This window comes from Macaca nemestrina, chromosome 5 (genome assembly GCF_043159975.1).
Source record: "Macaca nemestrina isolate mMacNem1 chromosome 5, mMacNem.hap1, whole genome shotgun sequence".
Taxonomy (NCBI): Eukaryota; Metazoa; Chordata; class Mammalia; order Primates; family Cercopithecidae; genus Macaca; species Macaca nemestrina.
In genome coordinates, this window is record NC_092129.1 from 140,404,431 (window position 1) to 140,426,408 (window position 21,978).

The 21,978-nt window shown below is 46.4% G+C and overlaps 1 protein-coding gene across 13 annotated transcripts in view; it reads left to right on the forward strand.

Annotated features, from left to right (window-relative positions):
• Positions 1 to 21,978, forward strand: part of LOC105489605 (transcriptional regulating factor 1) — a 230,004-nt gene that overhangs the window by 196,936 nt on the left and 11,090 nt on the right. For 12 of the 13 annotated variants that reach the window (XM_011754526.2, XM_011754527.3, XM_011754532.2 and 9 more), the window contains 5 exons: positions 721 to 860; positions 992 to 1,095; positions 3,193 to 3,268; positions 12,483 to 12,571; positions 14,677 to 14,790. In XM_011754526.2, the coding sequence (XP_011752828.2) occupies positions 721 to 860; positions 992 to 1,095; positions 3,193 to 3,268; positions 12,483 to 12,571; positions 14,677 to 14,790 (523 nt within the window). Of the gene's footprint in view, positions 1 to 720; positions 861 to 991; positions 1,096 to 3,192; positions 3,269 to 12,482; positions 12,572 to 14,676; positions 14,791 to 18,276; positions 21,977 to 21,978 lie in introns of those variants that run through there. The other variant, XM_071097044.1, reaches the window with a different exon arrangement.

The following is a 21,978-nucleotide window of genomic DNA, read 5'->3' on the forward strand; positions in this document are numbered from 1 at the left end:
CACCTTCTGAATGTCCTCACTTCCCCCTCCCCGTCCATTCTTGGCCCATCCTCCAAATGGGCTTGTTAAGTACTTTAATTTTGCATAGGCAGTGGGTGGTATTAGGAGAGGCAAAGGTGGTTATCTTCATGAAGAGGCACAGAAAAGAGGCCAGGTGGTAGAGTGATGAGTAGATTGAGTCAGGAATCAGAACACCTGAGTTCCAACAGTATTTTGTAATTTGATCTTGATCCAGTTAACCTTTCTAGGCTTTAGTGGTCTCGTCAAATGGGAGTAATTATTACAGCTTGCTTACGTCGCAGATCTCTGTGAGGTTCGGATGGGATAATGTCTGTGAAAGTGATCTGAAAGAGACAAAAAAATGAAATGAATGCTTTGTATTTGTCCCCTTTTTTGTGTGGTTAAATGGCACCATTGGCCATGCTCTGGGAAACTGTTCTCTTGGAATTAATCACCCTCCCTCTCCCAGTTACGGGGAGCCGTAAAAGCCCCAGGCCAACTGCCTTCTTGCTCCTAAAATATTTCTCCCTAATCTTAAAGCTGTTCCTTATCCCAGCAAAAAAGCCGTGTGTGGAATCTTAGGGTCACACTCTGAGGAAATGCCCCTGCATTCTTGTAGAAAGAACTAGTTTCCTTCTTTTTCAAGTTCCTGACAGTTGCCCTTGGCCTGAGCCATCAACTTGAAGACCACATTGTTGTTTTTCTTCTTGTCATTTAAAGACGCATCAACATTGGCTTGAGATTCCAAGCAGAAATCCCTGAACTCCAAGATATCTCTGCCCTGGCCCAGGACACACACAAGGCCACACTGGTATGGAAGCCCTGGCCAGAACTAGAAAACCATGACCTCCAGCAAAGAGGTATTGGCCTATGGGAAGAGCTGGGTGGGAGAGGTTTGATTCTCTCACTGGGATCACTGGCTCTGGGATTGGTGTGTTTTCCATTACACTTAGCTCTCTCTGATGCACTGGCTTCTCCTTATTCCCAACAGTGGAGAATCTCCTGCATTTGTGCTGTTCCAGTGCATTGCCAGGTGGAGGGACCAATTCTGAATTTGCTTTGCACTCTCTGTTTGAGGCCAAAGGTGATGTAATGGTAAGGAACCATGAAAAAGAGGCTTTACAAATTCCTGAAGAATATTTTCTCAAGTTTCAATATTGTCTCATGTACCATACAACCAATTTGTAATGGCCAGTCAGCGTGTGATGACCAATCAGCATGCCTCCCTATTCCTTCCCTCAGTGAGTAAGTCAGGATGTTAAAGCCTATAGAAAAAAATCTCCAACTGGACTTCTGTTTCCACATCTGTTCCTAAAGTTAGAACTGTGGGTATATCTGTCCTAGGACATTAAAATTTCTTTTCCTCGTCTTGTATTTCACTTCAGAAAACTGAGTCTCTCCAGTGATGGAGGTAGAAGGCTTTACTGAAGCAGAAGTTGGTCTAAAATAGCCTATCATACTCTGCTGATTATTCTTCCCTACTATGGAAATCAGCCAAAGTTTGATGTTTATAGAACTCTTTTCTCATCTAACCAAAATGAAGTGTTTACTGTTCACCAACTGTTTCCATTCTTCCACTTTTAACACAGTTCTGCAGATGTTCCCAAACCCAGGCCTTAGTGCTGTCTTCCTAAAATCAGAGCTAATGGTTGACCTGCTCAACCTGGACTTCCTTTTTTTTTTTTTTTTGAGACAGAGTTTCACTCTTGTTGCCCAGGCTGGAGTGCAATGGCACGATCTCAGCTCACCACAACCTCCACCTCCCAGGTTCAAGCAATTCTCCTGCCTCAGCCTCCCGAGTAGCTGGGATTACAGGCATGCACCACCACGCCCGGCTAATTTTGTATTTTTAGTAGAGACGGGGGTTTCTCCACGTTGAGTCTGGTCTCGAACTTCTGACCTCAGGTGATCCACCCACCTTGGCCTCCCAGAGTGCTGGGATTACAGGTGTGAGCCACTGCGCCCGGCCTTTTTTTAAAGGTGGAGTCTCGCTCTAACACCCAGGCTGGAGTGCAGTGGCACGATCTCAGCTCACCACAACCTCTGCCTCCCGGGTTCAAGCGATTCTTCCTCAGCCTTGCTAGTAGCTGGGATTACTGGTGCATGCCACCATGCCTGGTTAGTTTTTGTATTTTCAGTAGAGATGGGGTTTCATCATGTTGGCCAGGCTGGTCTCGAACTCCTGACCTCAGGTGATCCTCCCACCTTGGCCTCCCAAAGTGCTGGGATTACAGGCATGGGCCACCGCACCCAGCCTCAACCTGGACTTCTGACCAGATCACTCAATCACTAACCTCTGTTTCCCCTTTATATAAATACATGGTAGTAGATCTAGCTTCCTGCATTTTGATTTTATGAAAATGTGAAAGTAAATGTCCCAATACTATGATACCCTTCAAGTATTTCCTAGAATGCTGGAGAACCGTCCTTAAGACTTTCAGATCAGTGTGGCAGAACAGCACTTCTCAAACTTTTAATGTGCGTATACAGCACCTGGGGAATCTTGTTAAAAATACAGATTCTGATTCAGAGGCTTGGGAGTAGGGCCCAGCTCTGCCTTTCTGACTAGCTCCCAGGTGAGGGAGGTACTCCTGTTCTATGGACCACACTTGGAGTAGCAAGATTCTAGGCCCTGCTCTGCCCGGAACCTATCTGCTGTTCAACTCTGCCTGTGGCATCTTTTAAAAAGCTACTAAGGCTGAAGAAGGCTGATTTGAAACAGTTTATTTAGCTAGGCTCTCTGGACGGATGGTGTGTGCATAGTACAGTTGTTACTGATGCAGCTGTTTATGTTCAGCTGTAATGAAACACGATTTTTCTGTAAAACAGTTACAGATCACCCACTCATTTCCTCGGAACCCTTGCCCAAAGACTCAGCCTCCAGTCAGAGGAGGCCCCACCCATCTCTGGGGCTGGTGGGATTTTACCAAGGAAGAGTCAGGTCTTTCTGTTTTCCTGTGACATGAACAACTGGCTTCAGGCCTGGATGGGGAGGGTGTTAGAATGAGAGTCTTACTGGCTGCTGAACAGACATGAAACCCTAGTTAGGGTAGTCTCCCTCTGGGTTTCCTTCCAGTGCCCCCACCCCTGGCCTCCACAGTGCTAACTCCATTTCCCCTTTGAGTGGCTGGTCTCCGTAAGACACACAGACCTATTACTGACTCTTGACTTTTCTCTCCCCCGGGTCTGCAGGTTGCTCTGGAAATGCTGCTGCTGCGGAAGCCGGTCAGGTTAAAATGTCATCCTTTAGCAAATTACCACTATGCCGGTAGGTTGCCAGGAGCCCTGTGCCCTGTTGCCTCCTGACAGTGGGTTGCTTGCATGTTTGGTTGTGTCACTTTCTGGTAATGGATAACACCGGTTCTGTCCTAATCACACTTGTGATCTCAAGGCCTCCTAAGGCAGAGCTATGTCTGTTGCTTTGGCACTGTTGGCATTTTGTCTGTTGGCATAAGCTCCTGCCCCTTGTGGGTGTGCCAAGACCTGGGTGATAGTGGCCGGTGCCTGCACATGTGGCAAGGAGACTAGTGCATGAGACCAGAGAGAGCCACAGAAGGTACAATCAGCAGCCCCCTGATTTTGGAATCAGTAGCCATGGGTTCAGATTCTACTGTACCCCTTGGCCAAGTACCGTGGTCTTCTGCAGCCTTGGTTTTCTCACCTGTAAAATGAGACTTGTATTCCATCCCTCATAGTGTTTTTGTGAGATTAGAGATGGTATATGTAGCCCAATGCCTGGCACATCCTAATAGCATTTATTACTCATTTATCCAACAATTATTTTTTGAACACTTACTGTGTACAAGGGACTTGCTAAACACTGAAATGCATCAGTGACTATGACAGACATGGACAGAGTCCCATGTTGCACAGCTTAGAGGCTCTGAGGAGGAGGCAATTATTAAATAATGGATCACACTGACAGGAAAGACTTCATACACGCAGGGTTTTGTATGTGAATTAATGACAATACCACAAAAAGAGGGAAGTAGAAGACACCTTCAAGATTGAAATGGACTGAGAATTGTGAAGAGTGAAGGAAATAGGTTGGAGAGCCTAAGAAGTGACCAGTGACACTGAGGTCAACATTTTCATTTCCATGTACTAACTGTTCCTTCTGAGGGTCTCCACGAACCTACACTGGTTCTTTATTTTGGAGGGGGCTGAATTTTCAGTGCCTCTTGATTTTTAATCACTTGAGGGTTTCTTTGGTGCTCTGGGCAGACCCTGCCTAGGCAGGTGCCAAATATGTGGGCTTGGGGACCTAGCTATACCTTTTCCAGTCTTTGGTCCGGGCAGCCCAGTGAGGGCTTCTGTACAAATACTAGCTTGCTTTCTCCACCAATATTTGCCTCACCTACTGTGCTCCTCCTCTTTCATGAACGAGCCTTCCTGCCTGTCATCACAAGGTAGACCTCAAAGCCCTTCTTCCGAGGACAGTAAGCCCAAGATGTCTGCCTGTAGGTCACTCCTGGAACTAGGCCAGTACAGAGTAGATGTATGGAATAAGAAATTCATCGCTTCTCCAGTGGCCTAAAGGAGCCAGCTTCTTAATGTTGTCTCCATCATTTCCTGCTTGGTGTCTGTCCCAAGTGTGGGTAGAAAGATTTAGGAGTTCTCGGCCGGGCGCGGTGGCTCAAGCCTGTAATCCCAGCACTTTGGGAGGCCGAGACGGGCGGATCACGAGGTCAGGAGATCGAGACCATCCTGGCTAACTCGGTGAAACCCCATCTCTACTAAAAAAAATACAAAAAATGGCCGGGCGCGGTGGCTCAAGCCTGTAATCCCAGCACTTTGGGAGGCCAAGATGGGCGGATCATGAGGTCAGGAGATCGAGACCATCCTGGCTAATACGGTGAAACCCCGTCTCTACTAAAAAATACAAAAAACTAGCCGGGCGAAGTGGCGGGTGCCTGTAGTCCCAGCTACTCGGGAGGCTGAGGCAGGAGAATGGCGTGAACCCGAGAGGAGGAGCTTGCAGTGAGCTGAGATCCAGCCACTGCACTCCAGCCTGGGTGACAGAGCGAGACTCCGTCTCAAAAAAAAAAAAAAAAAATACAAAAAAATACAAAAAACTAGCCGGGCGAGATGGCGGGCGCCTGTAGTCCCAGCTACTTGGGGGGCTGAGGCAGGAGAATGGCGTGAACCCAGGAGGCGGAGCTTGCAGTGAGCTGAGATCCGGCCACTGCACTCCAGCCTGGGCCACAGAGCCAGACTCCGTCTCAAAAAAAAAAAAAAAAGAAAGATTTAGGAGTTCTCCCTAATCTGCCATGGAAACAGTTCAGTCCTCTCTCTTAATTTCCAGCATCATCTGCTGCCCATTGAACCCTGAGAGGCTGTCCAGCCTCCTGGAGCCTGTCTCAAGCTTCTTTGCATGATGGTGGGCCAGTGGATTGGCTAAAAGGAGTTTCCCAACCATGTGCTGTGAGATGCTGCTGCCCTCAGCCCTCAGAGTGGCTGGGGTCACCGGAGCCTCTGGGCTGGTTAGCGCCAGCTGTGAGCAGCTTCATCTGGGATACAGTTCTCCTCTGGTTTTTCCAAGTGTACCAAACAAGTATTTTACGTGTATCATGACATTAAAAAGGTCAGAAAGCTGTGTACTAGGAACACCACACACCCCAGTCAAAACAAAATAAAAACACTAAAATGTTACCAAAAACTTTGAAACAAAAAGGCCCTAAACTCTGCAACAATTAATTGATCTCCTGAGATTAGGGGATTCTAGCTGATTCCTTGCCTGTCCCTTGCCCCCTTCCCCAGCCGGCAGACCAGGAAGGACTCTGCTGTTTTCTGCAATCATTTCAATCCTTGGAGGCAAAAGAGGTAGAGCTAAGCTGTGAAGGGTTGACGTCTCCAAGAGAAGTGTACTCGTCTATGTTTGCCAGTCACTTGCCTTCTCTGGGAAGTGATGATAGACTGGGACCCAGAGAATTTTCTAGAAGTATGAGCAAAAAGGGCAGAGGTCACTGGTCTCTAAAATCTGACCCAAAACAATCTCCTTAACAGTTTCCTTCTAAGCCACAGGGGAGGCAGCAGAGTCTTCCCCATCACATGCCCCAGCCACCACCTCCTTCCCCCACTGCTGAACCCCCTCATTTGCTTCCTAGGTGTCCGCAAATCCCATCTCTATGGCCACATTCTGCTTTGGCCTTCGTGCTGAGCCCTGTTGGGTTGCTCCCCAGTAGTGACTGCCTGTTGGCTTAATTGCCACCTTGCTGGGACCCTATCTTCTGGATCTCCTTTGGCTCCTGACTCTGTGGCTGTGACCAGTGTCACCCATCCTGAGTCCCAGCCCCAAATTTTCTCTCCAGGCTCCTAGTTATCTGGAGAGGGAGTTCAGGTTTCCCAAGCCTGCCTGAGCCTGTCCATGTCAGGGAGGGAGGCTGTAAGTTTGGGGAGAAAGACAAAGACACAGGCCTATGAAAATCACTTCTTTACTTTACTCATTATCTTCCCTTTCCCACCCATTCCAAGCCATTCATTAAGAAAAGGAAGAAGTGACTTGTGCTGGCACCCAGGAGAGATGTGCTATAGGGGAAGGACTGATGTGGTGGGCAATTCGCCCAAAGCTGCTTGCTAAGGCCACATGAACCCTGTACAGGATCCTCAGAGGAAGGTTCTGTTGCGGTGGCTCCTGGCGCTCAACCCCCACCACGATGCACAGTCCAGCCCTCTGTTGCTCTCAGCACCCTCCCACCCATGTGTGGTTAGCAGTTGTGTGCAGTGGTTCCCAATTAGCACTTGGGTTGGGAAGGGCCAAGCATGGGGGAGTCAGGGTGGAGAGGAAGCCTGGTTGTGATTCGATGCATTGCAGCGTGCTTGACTTTTTTCATTGAACTGGTCATTCCTGCAGATGGGTGAAGATTGGAGGGGTGTTAGAACTGACCCTGGCTTCTTGGCAAGTGTTCAACAGAGTCTATTTATTGGCCCTGAGCATAGCCCAAACACCTATTGAGTCCTGAAACCCTGACCTGAGTTGTGGAGATAGAGGAGACCTGGAGGAATTACTCATTCTGTTGGAGAGGACTGGTCTCTTCTGCCTTGGAAGCTGCTCCAGTTAAATGAAGAGACAGAATTACACGCTCAAAAGAGTAATTTGCAAGAAGCACAGCTGTGATTTCATTTCCCAGGCATCCTTAGCCTATGTCTGTAGCTAGACAGTGGTCCCCTCAAGGGTAGGACTGAGTTAATACTCTTTTACCTTGCCTAACATGGCACTAGTTTAAATTTTAAAAAAAAAAAAATTGCCTAGTGGACAAGCTCAAATTCTGGATTCAGATTGAGGCTTCCTGCTTTTTACCCACAGAGAAAACTTTGGTAGCAGCCTTCTTCACCTTGCACCCCCCAAAAACTTACTCAACCTTCACCCGCTATTGAAAACCCTGTGTGGAAATGAAAATCTGGTGTAAAAACAGTCCTCCTTTTTCTACAATGAACATGTCTGTCTTGTGTAACTACAAAACATTATCAATGGGTCCAGGAATGGTGGCTCATGCCTGTAATCCCAGCACTTTGGGAGGCTAGGGCAGGCAGATCACTTAAGTTCAGGAGTTCGAGACCAGCCTGGCAAACATAGTGAACCCCCATCTCTACTAAAAATACAAAAATTAGCCGGGCATAGTGGTGCATGCCTGTAATCCCAGCTACTTGGGTGGATGAGCAAGAGAGTTACCTGAACCCGAGAGGCATAGGCTATAGTGAACGGAGATCACACCACTGCACTCCAGCCTGGGTGACAGAATGAGACCCTGTCTCAAAAAAAAAAAGAGAAGAAAAAAATTATTAATGGAAGTTTTAAGAAAGAAAGTCCCTCTAAAAGATACTGTGTCCAAACTTTCTCTCACCCCTCCATGTCTCTTTTTAATTGCCCGGGTTCACTGTAGATTGTCCCCAAATTAACCACAGTCCAGAGCCTGTTTCCCAGCAACCGAAGGTCAGAACAGTTTTCCTCTGGATACTGTTCCAGCACCGTTTCATCCAGTTAATTAGGTTCTTTGTAATTAGCCTTAATCGTCTTGTTAGGGGCCCCTGCTGGTAATAGCCCAATAGCCAGGAATCCCCAGGTAGAACAAATGAGTGCGGGGGGATTCTCAACCCACGAATCCTGTGTGCATGCTGAGTGGGCAGCAGGGATCCTAGAGAGAAGGGAGGGTGTGGGAGGGTAGTTGAAGGATAGGGGAGGATTTGAGGCAACCCCCTGCCTCGGTTTTGTATTTTATCCTGGACTTTGTCCAAGATGCAAGATCTAAGAAGGGCCGGCTTAGAACCTTGTCTAAGAATGAGGAACTTGTCCCTGTCAGACTCCAGGAAAGAGAGACATCTGAGCCTTTCCTTAACTTCAGATTACAGAGGGATTTTGGAGGCAGGAAGGAGAAGACTATGGATATAATAAGCAGCCAGGAGTGAGAATGTGGATAAGAAATACACAGAACAAGAAACAGGTGGTCTTGGATGCCACTGTCCACGTATCAGCAGGGGCGGCATATGTCTCATAGCCCTGGGCTGATTTGGAATCTGCTCTCCAGGTGCCCAGTGAAGGTTCAAAACATGTGTCAGACACTTAGGACCAAACCTGTCAGTCACGGAGTGACTGCCACCCTCCCCATGTCACGTGAGGAAACTGAGACTCAGAGAAGTTAAGTAGGCTTGCCTGGGATCACAGAAGGAGTAAGTAGCAGAATCAGGTTCACAACCTAAGGTGACTAAAATCACCCTTTTTATCACAGTTCAGTGATATTATTTGGGGAAAACACATTCATATGTTACTTATCTGTCCGAGGCTTTAGCCTGGGAATTCAATCCAAGAGCCCAGGGATGGACTCTCAGCCTCAGTGGGCAATCCTGTGACCAGGAAGCCAGCTCTAGTGTGAGAATGGATTTGTTGCCCGGCCAAGCCTCTGTCCCTCAATTTGTGAACATCCTGTTGAGCAGACACTAACACATGCACACACAGAGCACTGTCATTTGCACCAAAGCACAGACCTTAGGACTATGCAGAAGAGCCACCTGTTACTCTCTTAAGAGAGTACTCCCTGACCCAGCCCTGTATCCCTTGGAATGGGAGAGTCACATAGAGGGGCAGGGAGAACATGCAGCCCACTCCAGCTCAGTACGAGTTGTACAGAATGCACATTCCAGAATCAGGAAGCCACCAAATCCAGTGTCAGAGCAGCAGTCTTAAAAACCACCAGGAGTCAACAGGGAGAAGGTCTCCTTCCCCCATGAGGTTTGGGGATCCCTCCTAACAGATGGGCAGGAAGTTACTTCACCTGTGGAGTTGCAAGCAATTTGGAAACATGAAGGGACATGCTGCTCAGAAATCAACAGGCCAGGGAACGGAACACTGCTTTTGGGGCCAGAAATCAGGTAATGAGCCTGGCAGGTAGAAAAAAAAATATCCATCCTGGCTAACATGGTGAAACCCCGTCTCTACTAAAAATACAAAAAACTAGCCGGGCGAGGTGGCGGGCGCCTGTAGTCCCAGCTACTTGGGAGGCTGAGGCAGGAGAATGGCGTAAACCCGGGAGGCAGAGCTTGCAGTGAGCCGAGATCGCGCCACTGCACTCCAGCCTGGGTGACAGAGCGAGACTCCGTCTCAAAAAAAAAAAAAAAAAAAGAAAAGAAAAAAAAATATCCACTGCAGAGACTGGCTGAGAAGGCTAGATGGCCCCGTTAATGTCTTGTCATGTCTTAGAGCTACACTCTAACTTAGGAAACTGATGATCTGGCTGAGGTTGGAAAGAATTTCATTGATCTAGTTGAGGGTTTCATCAGCAAAATGTCTCCTGATTCCCCATCAGAGATGCAACTGAGGGCCACACAGATTCTGGACCTGCAGCAGGGCAGCAGAGCAACCTCTGTGTAAGCTCGCGTAAGTCAGCTGGTATGACAGACTGCCATTGTGGTCTTTCTTCCATCATTATCTTTCTGACTTCTCTTACCCGTTTGCTCTTTTGGTGGATACCTAAAAGGAACCATGATTGTTGTTTGGTTGTTGAGCTGAATTGTTGGTTATTCCTTTCTGTGTCCCTCTTTCTGCCTCTGTTCCTGGGTAAGGGGACCCCAAGGCTTTGAATGTTGGACAGAATTTGAAGAATGGTGATGGACGTGCTATAAAGCCTCAAATCCCACCAACCCCCTGTGCTCACATGCACTCCGGCAAGGATTCTCCAAACACGCAGCCGCCCTGAGGCTCCCTGTTACTGTGGTCTGCACAGCCAGAGCTGTCCAATCCTCTGGAACCCATGGAAGATGACTTCCTTCTGCTGAGGATTCATGAGAAGGCTGCTTTCCTTCTAGAAGTAAAGAGATAAGTTGCAGCTGGGCACAGTGGCGCACATCTGTAATCCCAGCACTTTGAGAGGCCGAGGCAGGCAGATCACTTGAGGTCAGGAGCTCAAGACCAGCCTGGCCAACTTGGTGAATCTCCGTCTTTGCTAAAAATACAAAAATTAGCCAGGTGTGGTGGCACGCACCTGTAATCTCAGCTACTCAGGAGGCTAAGGCAAGAGAATCACTTGAGCCCAAGAGGCAGAGGTTGCAGTGAGCTGAGATCTTTTCACTGCACTCCAACCTGGGTGACAGAGCAAGACTCCATCTCAAATAAATAAATAAATAAATAAATAAATAAATTTGCAAACCAAATAAATTGGGTGGTCGCCCTGCTTTTGTAGACATCTGACCCCGCCCAGCTGTGGAAAGCATATTCTGAGTCTGGAGCCAAAGCTCCTGGCTTGAGGACCCATCAAAGAGCTGCACAGGGAAGTTGTTTATTTCAGAAATGTGAGTTTACGTCACTGAGCCATATATTTTCCTAAGGACCCTAGGCTCCCCACCTGGAGTCTAAGGAGGCCGCTGCCTGCCCAGAGCATTTTCACCTGATTCACTTATTTTGGCCAAACCCTGCAAGGGAAGAGGTGATTAGGGTTTCCTGTACTGCAGCCCCATCAGTTGACCATAGCAAAATGGAAACCTTGGACTTGCCTTGAAAGGGAGGAAAGATATTATGGTTTGGGGTACTAGTGTACCCCACTAATGAAGTATAGTGAGGTGGGGTACTAGTGTACCCCACTGATGAAGGGTAATGAAAGATACGGTTTGGGGTACTAGTGTATGCCACTAATGAAGTCTAGAGAAGTGTAGTGAGATCAGAGCCTTGGCCGAATACCATCCAAAGAATCAGAGATGTGGAGAATTCAGCAGGCCAGAAGAACAAGACTGAGTTTTCTCTGGACCAGCCGCAGTGGTGGAACCTTCCCTAGAGCCTCCAGAAATAGGAGTCCCCTTAGAAGTAGACCTTATTTCTTGCCCCAAACAAGCCAATACCATTTTATATTATTATCTGCGTATTCTGCTTTCTTTCGTGGAGGAAAAAGACGTAAATATCAGGTTTAGCCAGTAAGGCAGATGCACCAGTCCAGCAGTGAAGCCTCTCCCTCTTCGGTCAGCAAATCTATCAAGAACTGGCTCCACTCACCTCTCCAGCCTCATCTGCTTCTGCTGGAACAGTATACTTGAACCAGATTAGATTACTAGTCATTCTTTGGAAACCTCCATTTCCTCATCTGTCAAATGGGATCATCATCATAACAATCTTACAGGATTGTTAATAGAACCTGATGATGAATAACTGAAGTACTTAGAACCTGCCACATAGTAAGCACTTAGAAATGTTAAGCTATTTTTCCTAGCACAGCATCTTGCCTGTAATATACACCTAATAAATATCTGTTGAATGAATGACTGAAGTGCATGACTTCACTCTTGCCTCTGACTTTGCATATCCTGCTTCCTCTCACCAGAATACTCTTCCATCTCCTTATTGCCTGACTTGCTTCTATATGACCTTTAAAACTCAACTCAGATGTTTTCTCTACCTGGAAGCCCTCCTGGCTGCCCTGGCCCTAACCTGAGTGTGGTGTTTCTCCTTCGTGCCCTAATGACACCTCACCTTTACCTGAATAGTTACAGTTACCACCTTGAACGTCATGACCTACTTGTTTGTCTCCCCAGTAGATTGTGCGCATCTCGAGGGTAGAGGGTGAATCCAGCCACACCCTGAAGGGTACTTGCTACGTGAATGCTTGCACTTGTGAATATGATAATTACATTAAAACTGTCCCTAAAATGTGTTGAATGCTCTTTGTTTCCCAGTGATGATGCTGGGCACTTTTTGTGCATTATCTTCTTTAAGTTTCACAAAAATCCTAATCAGTGGAGGCAATTATAATTATTCCCAATTGTAGGTAACAAAACAGGCTTAGGATGAGTAACTTGCCAAGGTCAAGGCCATAGCTGAGACTTGAACCCAGGTGTCAGAGCTCCTAACCATTATATCACACTATCTTTTTGTTCAAATGGGAATTTGATATGTATTATATCACTTGCTCTGTCGTTGTATTTTGTAACTTAACTAAATGAACCAGCAACTAAAAGCAAGGGGAACTGTGAGATGTTCTTATGAGGTTTGTGTTTTGTTGTAGGTTCGGACAAGTGGACCTCTCTAGAAAGAAAACTGTTTAACAAAGCACTAGCCACTTACAGCAAAGACTTTATTTTTGTACAGAAGATGGTAAGCGTGATTTTTCCCATTGTCCCGTTGAAATTAAACTTGGGAAATTGTACACAAAAATATTTAGAAATATTTGGATACTGGTTTAAGATACTTACAAAAAGGATGTCTTCCACACTCGCTGGTGAGGATGGTAGTGGATATAGGGGTGGTATGGCCCCAGTGTTAGGACTGTGGGAGGGAGAGGACAGGGCATAGATTATCTGGACACTGCAGTGGTGCGGTGTTATTTTCTATCTTAATAAAAATGTAGAATTCATAATTCTATCAGAATAATGAGAATTGGGCTCCTGGTTCATAATTTACATAATTTATTTTATTTATTTATTTTTTTTTTATTTTTCAAGACCGTTTCACTCTGTCGCCCAGGCTGGAGTGCGGTGGCATGATCTTGACTCACTGCAGCTTCCACCTCCCAGGTTCAAGCGATTCTCCTGCCTCAGCTTCTAGAGTAACTGGGATTACAGGCACACAGCACCACTCCTGGCTAATTTTTGTATTTTTAGTAGAGACGGAGTTTTACTATGTTGGCCAGGCTGGTCTCGAACTCCTGACCTCAAGTGATCCACCTCCCTCAGCCTCCCAAAGCATTGGGATTACCAGCATGAGCCACTGCGCCTGGTCATACATAATTTATGTATATTTGACAGATCTACCACATTTCTGACAGAGTTTTTTTCTGGGTAACTGGGGAGAGGAGAACATGTGGCCTCCCTTTACCCAGTAGCATGGTTTCTGGTGTTGAACTCCTATTTTTAACGACAGTAATAATAAAAATACCTTGCATATACAACATTCTAAAGCAAAATAAAACTTTCCATAGATGAAATAGCACTTTATACAACAGATACATTTATTGACTTTATTGGCTGAGAGATGGTTTAGCATAAAAAATTAAAACCATTCAAAGAGTGTTTCAACAAACTGATGAATGATGGAGCCATATTGTGTTAAAGCCATTTAAGACTGTTTGGGTACACAGAGAACAGGGCCACTGGTGACAGCACCCACTGGCCCCTGGCTGAGACAGATGGTCCTCAGAGGTGTCCCAGCATGGCATGTCTCCTGTCATCAGTCTAGGGCCTTGCCTGGGCAAGTGTGAGAAACAGGAGGACTTTCTCTCTAACTTGCCTCCGCCTCCATGTCTGCATTTGCTCCTGCCTTGCCCATGCCCTTGCTGCCCCGTGTGCCCAGCAGCCCTCATGCTGCATCTTTCTTGAGTCACCCTCCCCCCCAGGACTGGCCTGGCACAGACCTCAATCCTTTAGGCCCCACACTTTCAACAGATGATGGATTGTATATTGAGCTTACCAGGCAACATGAGTTTTAACCCAGGGCTCTCTGGGACGGACACTATCCTCACTCCCTCAGGTGATTCTAGTGTGGAAATTCCAGGTGTCGGGATGAGAAGGAGGCAACTTTGAGGAGACAGGACTTCATCTCACCATGTAGGTGGCCTTGTTCCCACCGTCAGGGGTAAGGCCAGCCTTTAATCTGCCACCAGCAAACCGACATTATTACACCTCATCTGATCGTAGAGCATATGAACTAAAGAAAGGAATGTTTTTGCCTTAAGATGCATAGACCTGGCCGGGCGCGGTGGCTCATCGCCTGTAATCCCAGCACTTTGGGAGGCCGAGGTGGGCGGATCACGAGGCCAGGAGATCGAGACCATCCTGGCTAACACAGTGAAACCCCGTCTCTACTAAAAATACAAAAAATTAGCCAGGCGTGGTGGCAGGCACCTGTAGTCTCAGCTACTCAGGAGGCTGAGGCAGGAGAATGGCGTGAACCCAGGAGGCGGAGCTTGCAGTGAGCCGAGATTGTGCCACTGCACTCCAGCCTGGGCGACAGAGTGAGACTCCATCTCAAAAAAAAAAAAAAATCTGGAATGATACCCAAAGAAAGTAATGCAAGGGGCTACCTGTGTTGCAGGGTGAGGGGTAAGGACAGGTGTGGGAAGGAGGCCTTTCACTGCGTACATTTTTTTCTTGAACTATACAAACTTGTTTATTACCTATTACAAAATTAAATATTCAAAAATGCTTGCTGCCTTTGCTGTCTGCCCATTGCTGGAGCTAACCTTGATCTCGCTTTCCCGGCAGGTGAAGTCCAAGACGGTGGCTCAGTGCGTGGAGTACTACTACACATGGAAAAAGATCATGCGGCTGGGGCGGAAACACCGGACACGCCTGGCGGAAATCATCGACGATTGTGTGGTGAGTGAAGCTGCTAGGTTGTTGCTTGTGCTGGCACAGCTCCCACCCCAGGCCCAGGTTAGTAAGTAGCTGGTGTTCGGTTTGGCTTTGCTGCCAAGATAGCAGGAGGAAGGAGGTGACAACAGCCCAGCTCCCCTGCAGGATTCAGGACCTGCCCTCCTGAGTAGGTAGAGGAAAGACGTCCACAGGTTTGGCCTGTAGCTCAGTGTTCAGATACAGAGGTGAGGGCTGGTGCCCGCTTCAAGGCAGCTAGGAGCCAGAAGAGTTAAACCAAGGATGGTCCCAGCCTTGGGTTTGTTGGTTTATGATTGAGTGGTGTCCTGACCCCCTGGAATATTGTTTTCTGATCTGTCCATGTCACAGATGCTACTGAACTGAGCCCATAACATGCCTCAGAAAGGGTCCCTGGGATTTTGCCACAGTCTGTAAAGCATGAGCAAGAGGAGCTTTGACCTCTAGGTAGTGCCAGGAACCCTCCATCACTGAGGAACTTAATTCGCTGCATGTGGATGATTCTAATCCTTACATCACCATTTATCCCTGGTATTGATTTCCTTCATTAGCAGACAGTCCACAGTCAACTGCACATTAAGTATGTACTAAAGACACAACAAGACCTAAATAGTCTCTGAACCCTGTGTGTGTTGCTTTGGTGATTATTATCACTTGTGATCCTTGCAATTAACTCTCCACCCTGCATCCATAGCCACAGGAAAGCTCCTTTTCACACTCTGTGGAAAACATTACCTACAGTGTATGTGTATATAAAAATTATGTATTACATTACTGAGCTCTAGCTTGTGTCACCATCAGTGAAAGTATTGGGAATTCATGAATTATGTAAATACTTGAAATTATATTTTCATTCCCAATTGTGCCCCAGTTGTAAGGGTTAGCACATGTATGTGTGTTATTTTCTTTAACAGACAATGAAATAGCAGTTTTCGTGTGCTAGACATTGTGTTAGGGACTTTATAAATATTGACTCATTTAATCCAATGTAATTCATTTAATACCAATTCTATGCGGTAGGAAACTGAGGCACAGAGCTTAAGTAAATTGGCCATAGTCACACAGCTGCTGAGTATGTTGTTGAGCCTGATTCCCTTGTGTAGGTAAGAGCAGTGATATGCAAATTTTCTTTTGTTTGTTTGAGACAGGATCTCACTTTGTCGCCCAGGCTAGTGTGCAGTGGCACAATCATAGCTCACTACAGCCTCAACTTCCTGGGCTCAAGTAGTCCTCCCACCTCGTCCACCGGAGTAGCCGGGACTACAGGCACACACCACAACGCCCCACTCATTTTTTAATTTTTTGTAGAGGCAACGTCTCACTGTGTTGTCCAGGCTGGTCTCGGACTCCTGAGCTTAAGCAATCCTCCTGCCTTGGCCTCCCAAAGTGCTGGGATTACAGGCTCACCCCTGTAATCTCAGGCCACTGCACCTGGCCACACATTTTCTTAAAGAAGTATAAAAAATTTGGACTTGGCCAGGCACAGTGGCTCAAGCCTGTAATCCCAGCAGTTTGGGAGGCCAAGGTGGGCAGATTACCTGAGGTCAGGAGTTCAAGACCAGCCTGGCCAACATGGTGAAACCTATTTCTAATAAAAATACAAAAAATTAGCCAGGCGTGGTGGCACACACCTGTAATCCCAGCTACTCAGGAGGCTGAGGCAGGAGAATTGGTTGAACCCGGGAAGCAGAAGTTGCAGTGAGCTGAGATCACACCATTGCACTCCAGCTTAGGCAACAAGAGCAAAACTCCGTCTAAAAAAAAGAAATTTAGGCCGGGCGCGGTGACTCACGCCTGTAATCCCAGCACTTTGGGAGGCCAAGACAGGCGGATCATGAGGTCAGGAGATCAAGACCATCCTGGCTAACACGGTGAAACCCTGTCTCTAATAAAAATACAAAAAATTAGCCGGGCATGGTGGCAGGCACCTGTAGTCCCAGCTACTCGGGAGGCTGAGGCAGGAGAATGGTGTGAACCCGGGAGGCGGAGCTTGCAGTGAGTCGAGATTGCGACCCTGTACTCCAGCCTGGGCGACAGAGCGAGACTCGGTCTCAAAAAAAAAAAAAAACTTTTGGACTCATTATTGCATCAAAGCCTATGCTTCTAACTAATAATTGATCCTCACTATGAAATATACATACATATATACATTTATGTTAGAGCCCAAATATCAGAGAAAATAGAAATCTGTAGAATAGAATGGTATTGCCATTTTTTTAATCAGAGATGGCAGTATTCTATATTCAGGATTTCTTGTGACCAGGGCTTTGGTTTGACTCATTTAAGTAGTGATGTATGATATCAGAATAAGTAGTGATGTATGATATCAGAATAAGTAGTGATGTATGATATCAGAATAGTCTTTTGCTCGTCTGTGGCCTAATGTTTAAAAAAAGTGTGATCACCCAGGCACTGTGGCTCACACCTGTAATCCCAGCACTTTGGGAGACCAAGGCGGGCGGATCACGAGGTCAGGAGATCAAGACCACCCTGGCCAACATGGTGAAACCCCATCTGTACTAAAATACAAAAAATTAACTGGACGTGGTAGTGCACGCCTGTAGTCCCCGGTACTCAGGAGGCTGAGGCAGGAGAATTGCCTGAACCCGGGAGGTGGAGGTTGCAGTGAGCAGAGATTGCACCACTGCACCCCAGCCTGGGCAACAGAGTGAGACTACATCTAAATTAAAAAAAAAAAAAAAGAAAAAGAAAACAATATGATCTCCTCCAGTTCAGTCAACTAAAAGCAGTTGAACTCCCACAATGTAAACAGCAATGTGTATGTAGTGCTGTGGGCAACCCGAGGATGTTAAATGACCCTCCCTTCTCTCCCCCCACCACACAGAACATATGTCCTTGTTGGGAAGATACAACATGTGTAAGTGGAAATACACCACGAACCCCAAGAGTGTTTAAAAGCAGTATGCAGTGAGAACCAGGAAGTCTTAGATGGAGCCTTAAGGACTCTTTCACCCAATTTCACCATTTTACAGGCAGAAAGTTGAGACCCCGAGAGGGGAAGGGGCTTGCCCCAGGTCACACAGAGCATTGCTTTCCAAATGAATAGAAGAGACAGTAAACAAGGAAGCACAAAGATTCCTGCCTTGAAGACCTAGGCTTGCTAGCCTGTAAAATGGCCAGATGATTTAAATGATTTAGAAAGTCCTTTCCAATTCTGGAATGTTCTGGGCTCTGTCAGTGCCATGTTTTGGAAGAGGGGCAAAATCAGAGAATATGGTCTTCCGAGGTAAATTGGTACATCTTAGGCTTGGGCGTTATCAAGTGCCTAGGACAGAGCCTGGCATAATACAGTCACTCAGTAAATGTTCGTTAAATGAATGGGTGAATATTTTTCGAAGATAGGAGTTGCTCTGATTCATAAACATTCCTTCTGTGAATTCACTGGAGGGAGATGGAATGAACAAGGGGATGCTGAGCAGAGGAGTGATGCTAACAAAGATGTTTCCACACAAGGCAGAGGCACCGTCTTGGACTGCGTGGGCTTTGAAGATGGGTAGGAAGGCCCAGGCCAGCATGAAGCTTCAGATGAAGGAGGAGAGGGTAAGAGGGTGCCCGAGGGGCCACACCCTCGGGTTTATTCACCAGGAGCCAGTATTAGGCTGGGCCAGGAGTGTCCACACCCTGGTTACTTGTGAGCTTAGGGAGAGCAAAAGGCTTATGTGCAAAGATGACTCAGGCCCACAAAAAAAAAACAAGAAAATCTTGATTAAAGGCCAGTATGGCAGCTCACAGGGGCTTTGTGGGCACTATGTGCACAGTCAGCCTTCTAAGCATAGTTTGCCAAGTGGAGACGAAAAACTGGGATCATGGGGATCCCGGGGAGGGTGCACCTGGGGAGGGTGTGCAAGGCACAGTCCTAGGATGTGGTCCTACTCTTTGTTCTCAGGGCCTGTCTGGGACACCTGGGATCGCTCTTCTGATCATGTGTCTTCAATGTTTTACGAAAGGGCGGGTGACCATTTCCCTGCAGATGGAACATGAAGGAACATGCTCAGGTGGTTCAGGGATTATTGAGGACTTGAGAGAGGGGGAAAGAAGGAGGTTTGAAAGGAATGATTGCCCTTTAGCTAAGTAACCGGGAGGTCAACAGAGCACAGCTGCTCACTCCGCAGGGGCAGGGTGACTGGAAGCAGAGGAAGGGAGCCAAGATGGGTTCTGTTAATGAGGTGAGAGGAGAAGGTGCTGGCCACACCTTCCTGTCCCCTGCCTGTGCTCATGCTCCCCAACTCAGGACAAATATATGGGGCTGGCCGTGACCAAAAATTAGCACAATTCAAGAAACCAACTGAGGCAGTTAACTGACTGTGGAAAACAGCAATCAGGGCTCCAAGGGCAAAGGTAGAACTCACAATGATGTCAGCACAGTTACCTACAGCACAGTCCATTGACAAGGGCCTTGGGAAACATCCTCCTTCCCTTTGACATTTCAAAGCAGCTGGTTCCAATGATACTGAGAGGCTTAGGATCTCTAAGCTATTTCCAGATAGACAAATATGCACCTGTGGACATTTGCAGCCAGACCAAGGAGTGAAGAAGGTTGAAGTTTTGGAATAAGATAAGGCCAGGTTTTGAATCTCAGTTAAACTTTTTTACCAGCTGTGTGACCTTGAGAAACTTATTTCTTGGGTCGATTTCCTCATTTGTTTAAAAATGAAAAAATTTTACAGTGTTATGAGAACTAGAAATTGTGTGTGTGTGTGTGTGTGTATGTGTGTGTGAAATGCATGATTTTCAGCAGGCATTCAATATTGTCATCATCATCATCATTATTATTAGCGACTGTTACACACAAATTTGTGTCTTTGAGCAGATTTGGGTTGTTGAGCATTTGTATTCTGACTTGCCAATTTCTCATAATATGAATTCCATTTGCATGTCTGAGAAATAAAAATATCATCCTCCTGAAGAAACTCTTATTGTGGACACTCGAGGTTCTGAGCACCATGTTAAATGTATAGCCTCCTCTCCACCCCCATATTTGCCCGCCTTCTAATTTTGGAATATACTAAATGTTTTGTTTCACAATATATCATAAAATGACCAACTTGTTGATACAAAGTTCTACATGTTAAGATTTCTGTTCTTGTATCTTTGTATCTCTTAGTCACTTTGGTGAGCCATATGGCTTGATGATAAATCATTTTGTGATTTATAGATTGCCAGTTGAAATAAAACCTATCTAAATTCTGGAGACATACATAATCATGGTACAGTGTAATTTATAATGTTGTGGCTATATGGAACATTTCTTCTAAGAATGTTTAAGCCAAACAATGGCATTGTGAGAAAATTGTCATTATTTAACAAATACAAATACCATGAAACAAATGGCATTGTCATTTGTTGTGTGTAATTATTTTTAAGTGCCAAACTGTAGACCATGGGCTACTTAATGTTTGAGGCCACAAAGTCCCAGTTTGACATAACAATGTTTTGCCTGAAACTCTTTGGGACAGAAAGATGGTGGAGTCCTACAGGAATAAGACCACCTAAGTGAAATCAACCTGTATATTCTATGCTAGTAAGAGGCTGGCTGCTTAGATCATAAACCACTTTGTCAAATGTACTAGGCCTACATCAGTGTTCACTGAGGTCTTCTAACAAATGTGATCATTACTAATTAATCCTGTTTACCAATGGAAACTGGAGCCATTTCTTAAATACACCCTGTTCCTACTGCATCACAAGTGTACATGTGTGTGATATTAAATAAGGACAATACTGAAACAGTGAGGGGCCACTAAATGCCACACACATACTGGCATTGGCTCTCTCTCTCTCGCACACACACACACCCCAAATCCAAACTGCAGAGAGGAAGCTTGTGTTTTCTGGGTCCTAGGGTATCATTACTTTCAGAAATCTGTATCTTTCTTAGAAAGTCTTGCTTCTGGGCTTTAAGAATCATAGACTCCCCAGAGTTCCATCACTGTCGGGGTAGAGTAGACTGGAGTCCACGTGAATTAAGTGATGAGTTATGCAGAGAGCCTGGCAGAGACAAATGACTTGCCAGGTCAGGGGCAGCTGGACATGCCTTTTGCTTCCTCGTTTGTAAAATGAGAGGACTGTTTGCAGCCTATTCGGTGGCATGGTAAATGTGAAAGCACTTTGTAAACTGTAAAATGAAAGCTGAAATGAGGCTGATTGGTCCTCAGCCCTTTCGGGGCCTACAGGAGCCAGCAACCCTCACCCCTACCCTGGGAAGGATGGAAAGAGCAGAATATAGTTAAGCAAGGGGAGAATGAGAGCCTCCTGGATCCCCGCCCTTCCATCCCAGCACACCCAGGCCACCCACTCCAAGCTATTCCAGTAACTTACTATTCTGTTAACCTTGAGGAGAGCAGGGACGTTCTGCTTAATTCTCCCCATGGCTGCTGTTCTGAAGTGGGGAGAGGGGCCATAGAAGCAGAGGAGATCATTATTCATAAGAAATGTTTTTCTTGTTCTTTTTCATTAAATGCCTCTGGTAGGGGAAAATGAATAAATAGAAACATTGAATACACTGCTTTTTCTAAGCCCATAGTCAGAGACAAAAGGAAAAGCACATGATAAATAAAAGGGAATTTCCCCTTCCATATTCTCTCCTTTCATTCTATTTTCTGACAAGACCAGAGTGGAGCGCCCCTTCTGTCACGTGCTTTCTGCCCGCCACAGGTCAAATCCAGCATCTTGCAGAGTGGTGTTATAAAGCCTCCAAAACACATCAGCACAGGTCCTTCTTTAGTCTCTCTCCAAGGGGGATTCCATGGTATTGTATTGCTGGAAAACCCTCTTCACCACTGTGAGGAGACAGAGCTACTCACAGGCAGGGTGCAGCCTGCGTTTTAGTCATTTTAAGATCTAATGGTCTTGAACAAGGCAGGGAATCCTTGCATGTAGAAATTGCTCCTTTCTGCCTCACCATATCTTTGTACAAGTGATGAGGGTCCCAAAATGGGGCAGGGGACTTACTTCCTTGACCTCAAAGTCCTAAGCATCCTGAGACCAACCTTTCTGGGATCACGCCTAGCAGGCTCTGTCCGCCATTCCTTAGGCAGAAAGAAAGGAGCACAGTGCCAGCATCCAGCCCCTCTCTCTTCTGTTGATCTGTGAGTTCTGTTCATCACTAAGAATGCCATTTGGGGATTTTCCCCTCTTGCTTTTATTACCTTAACA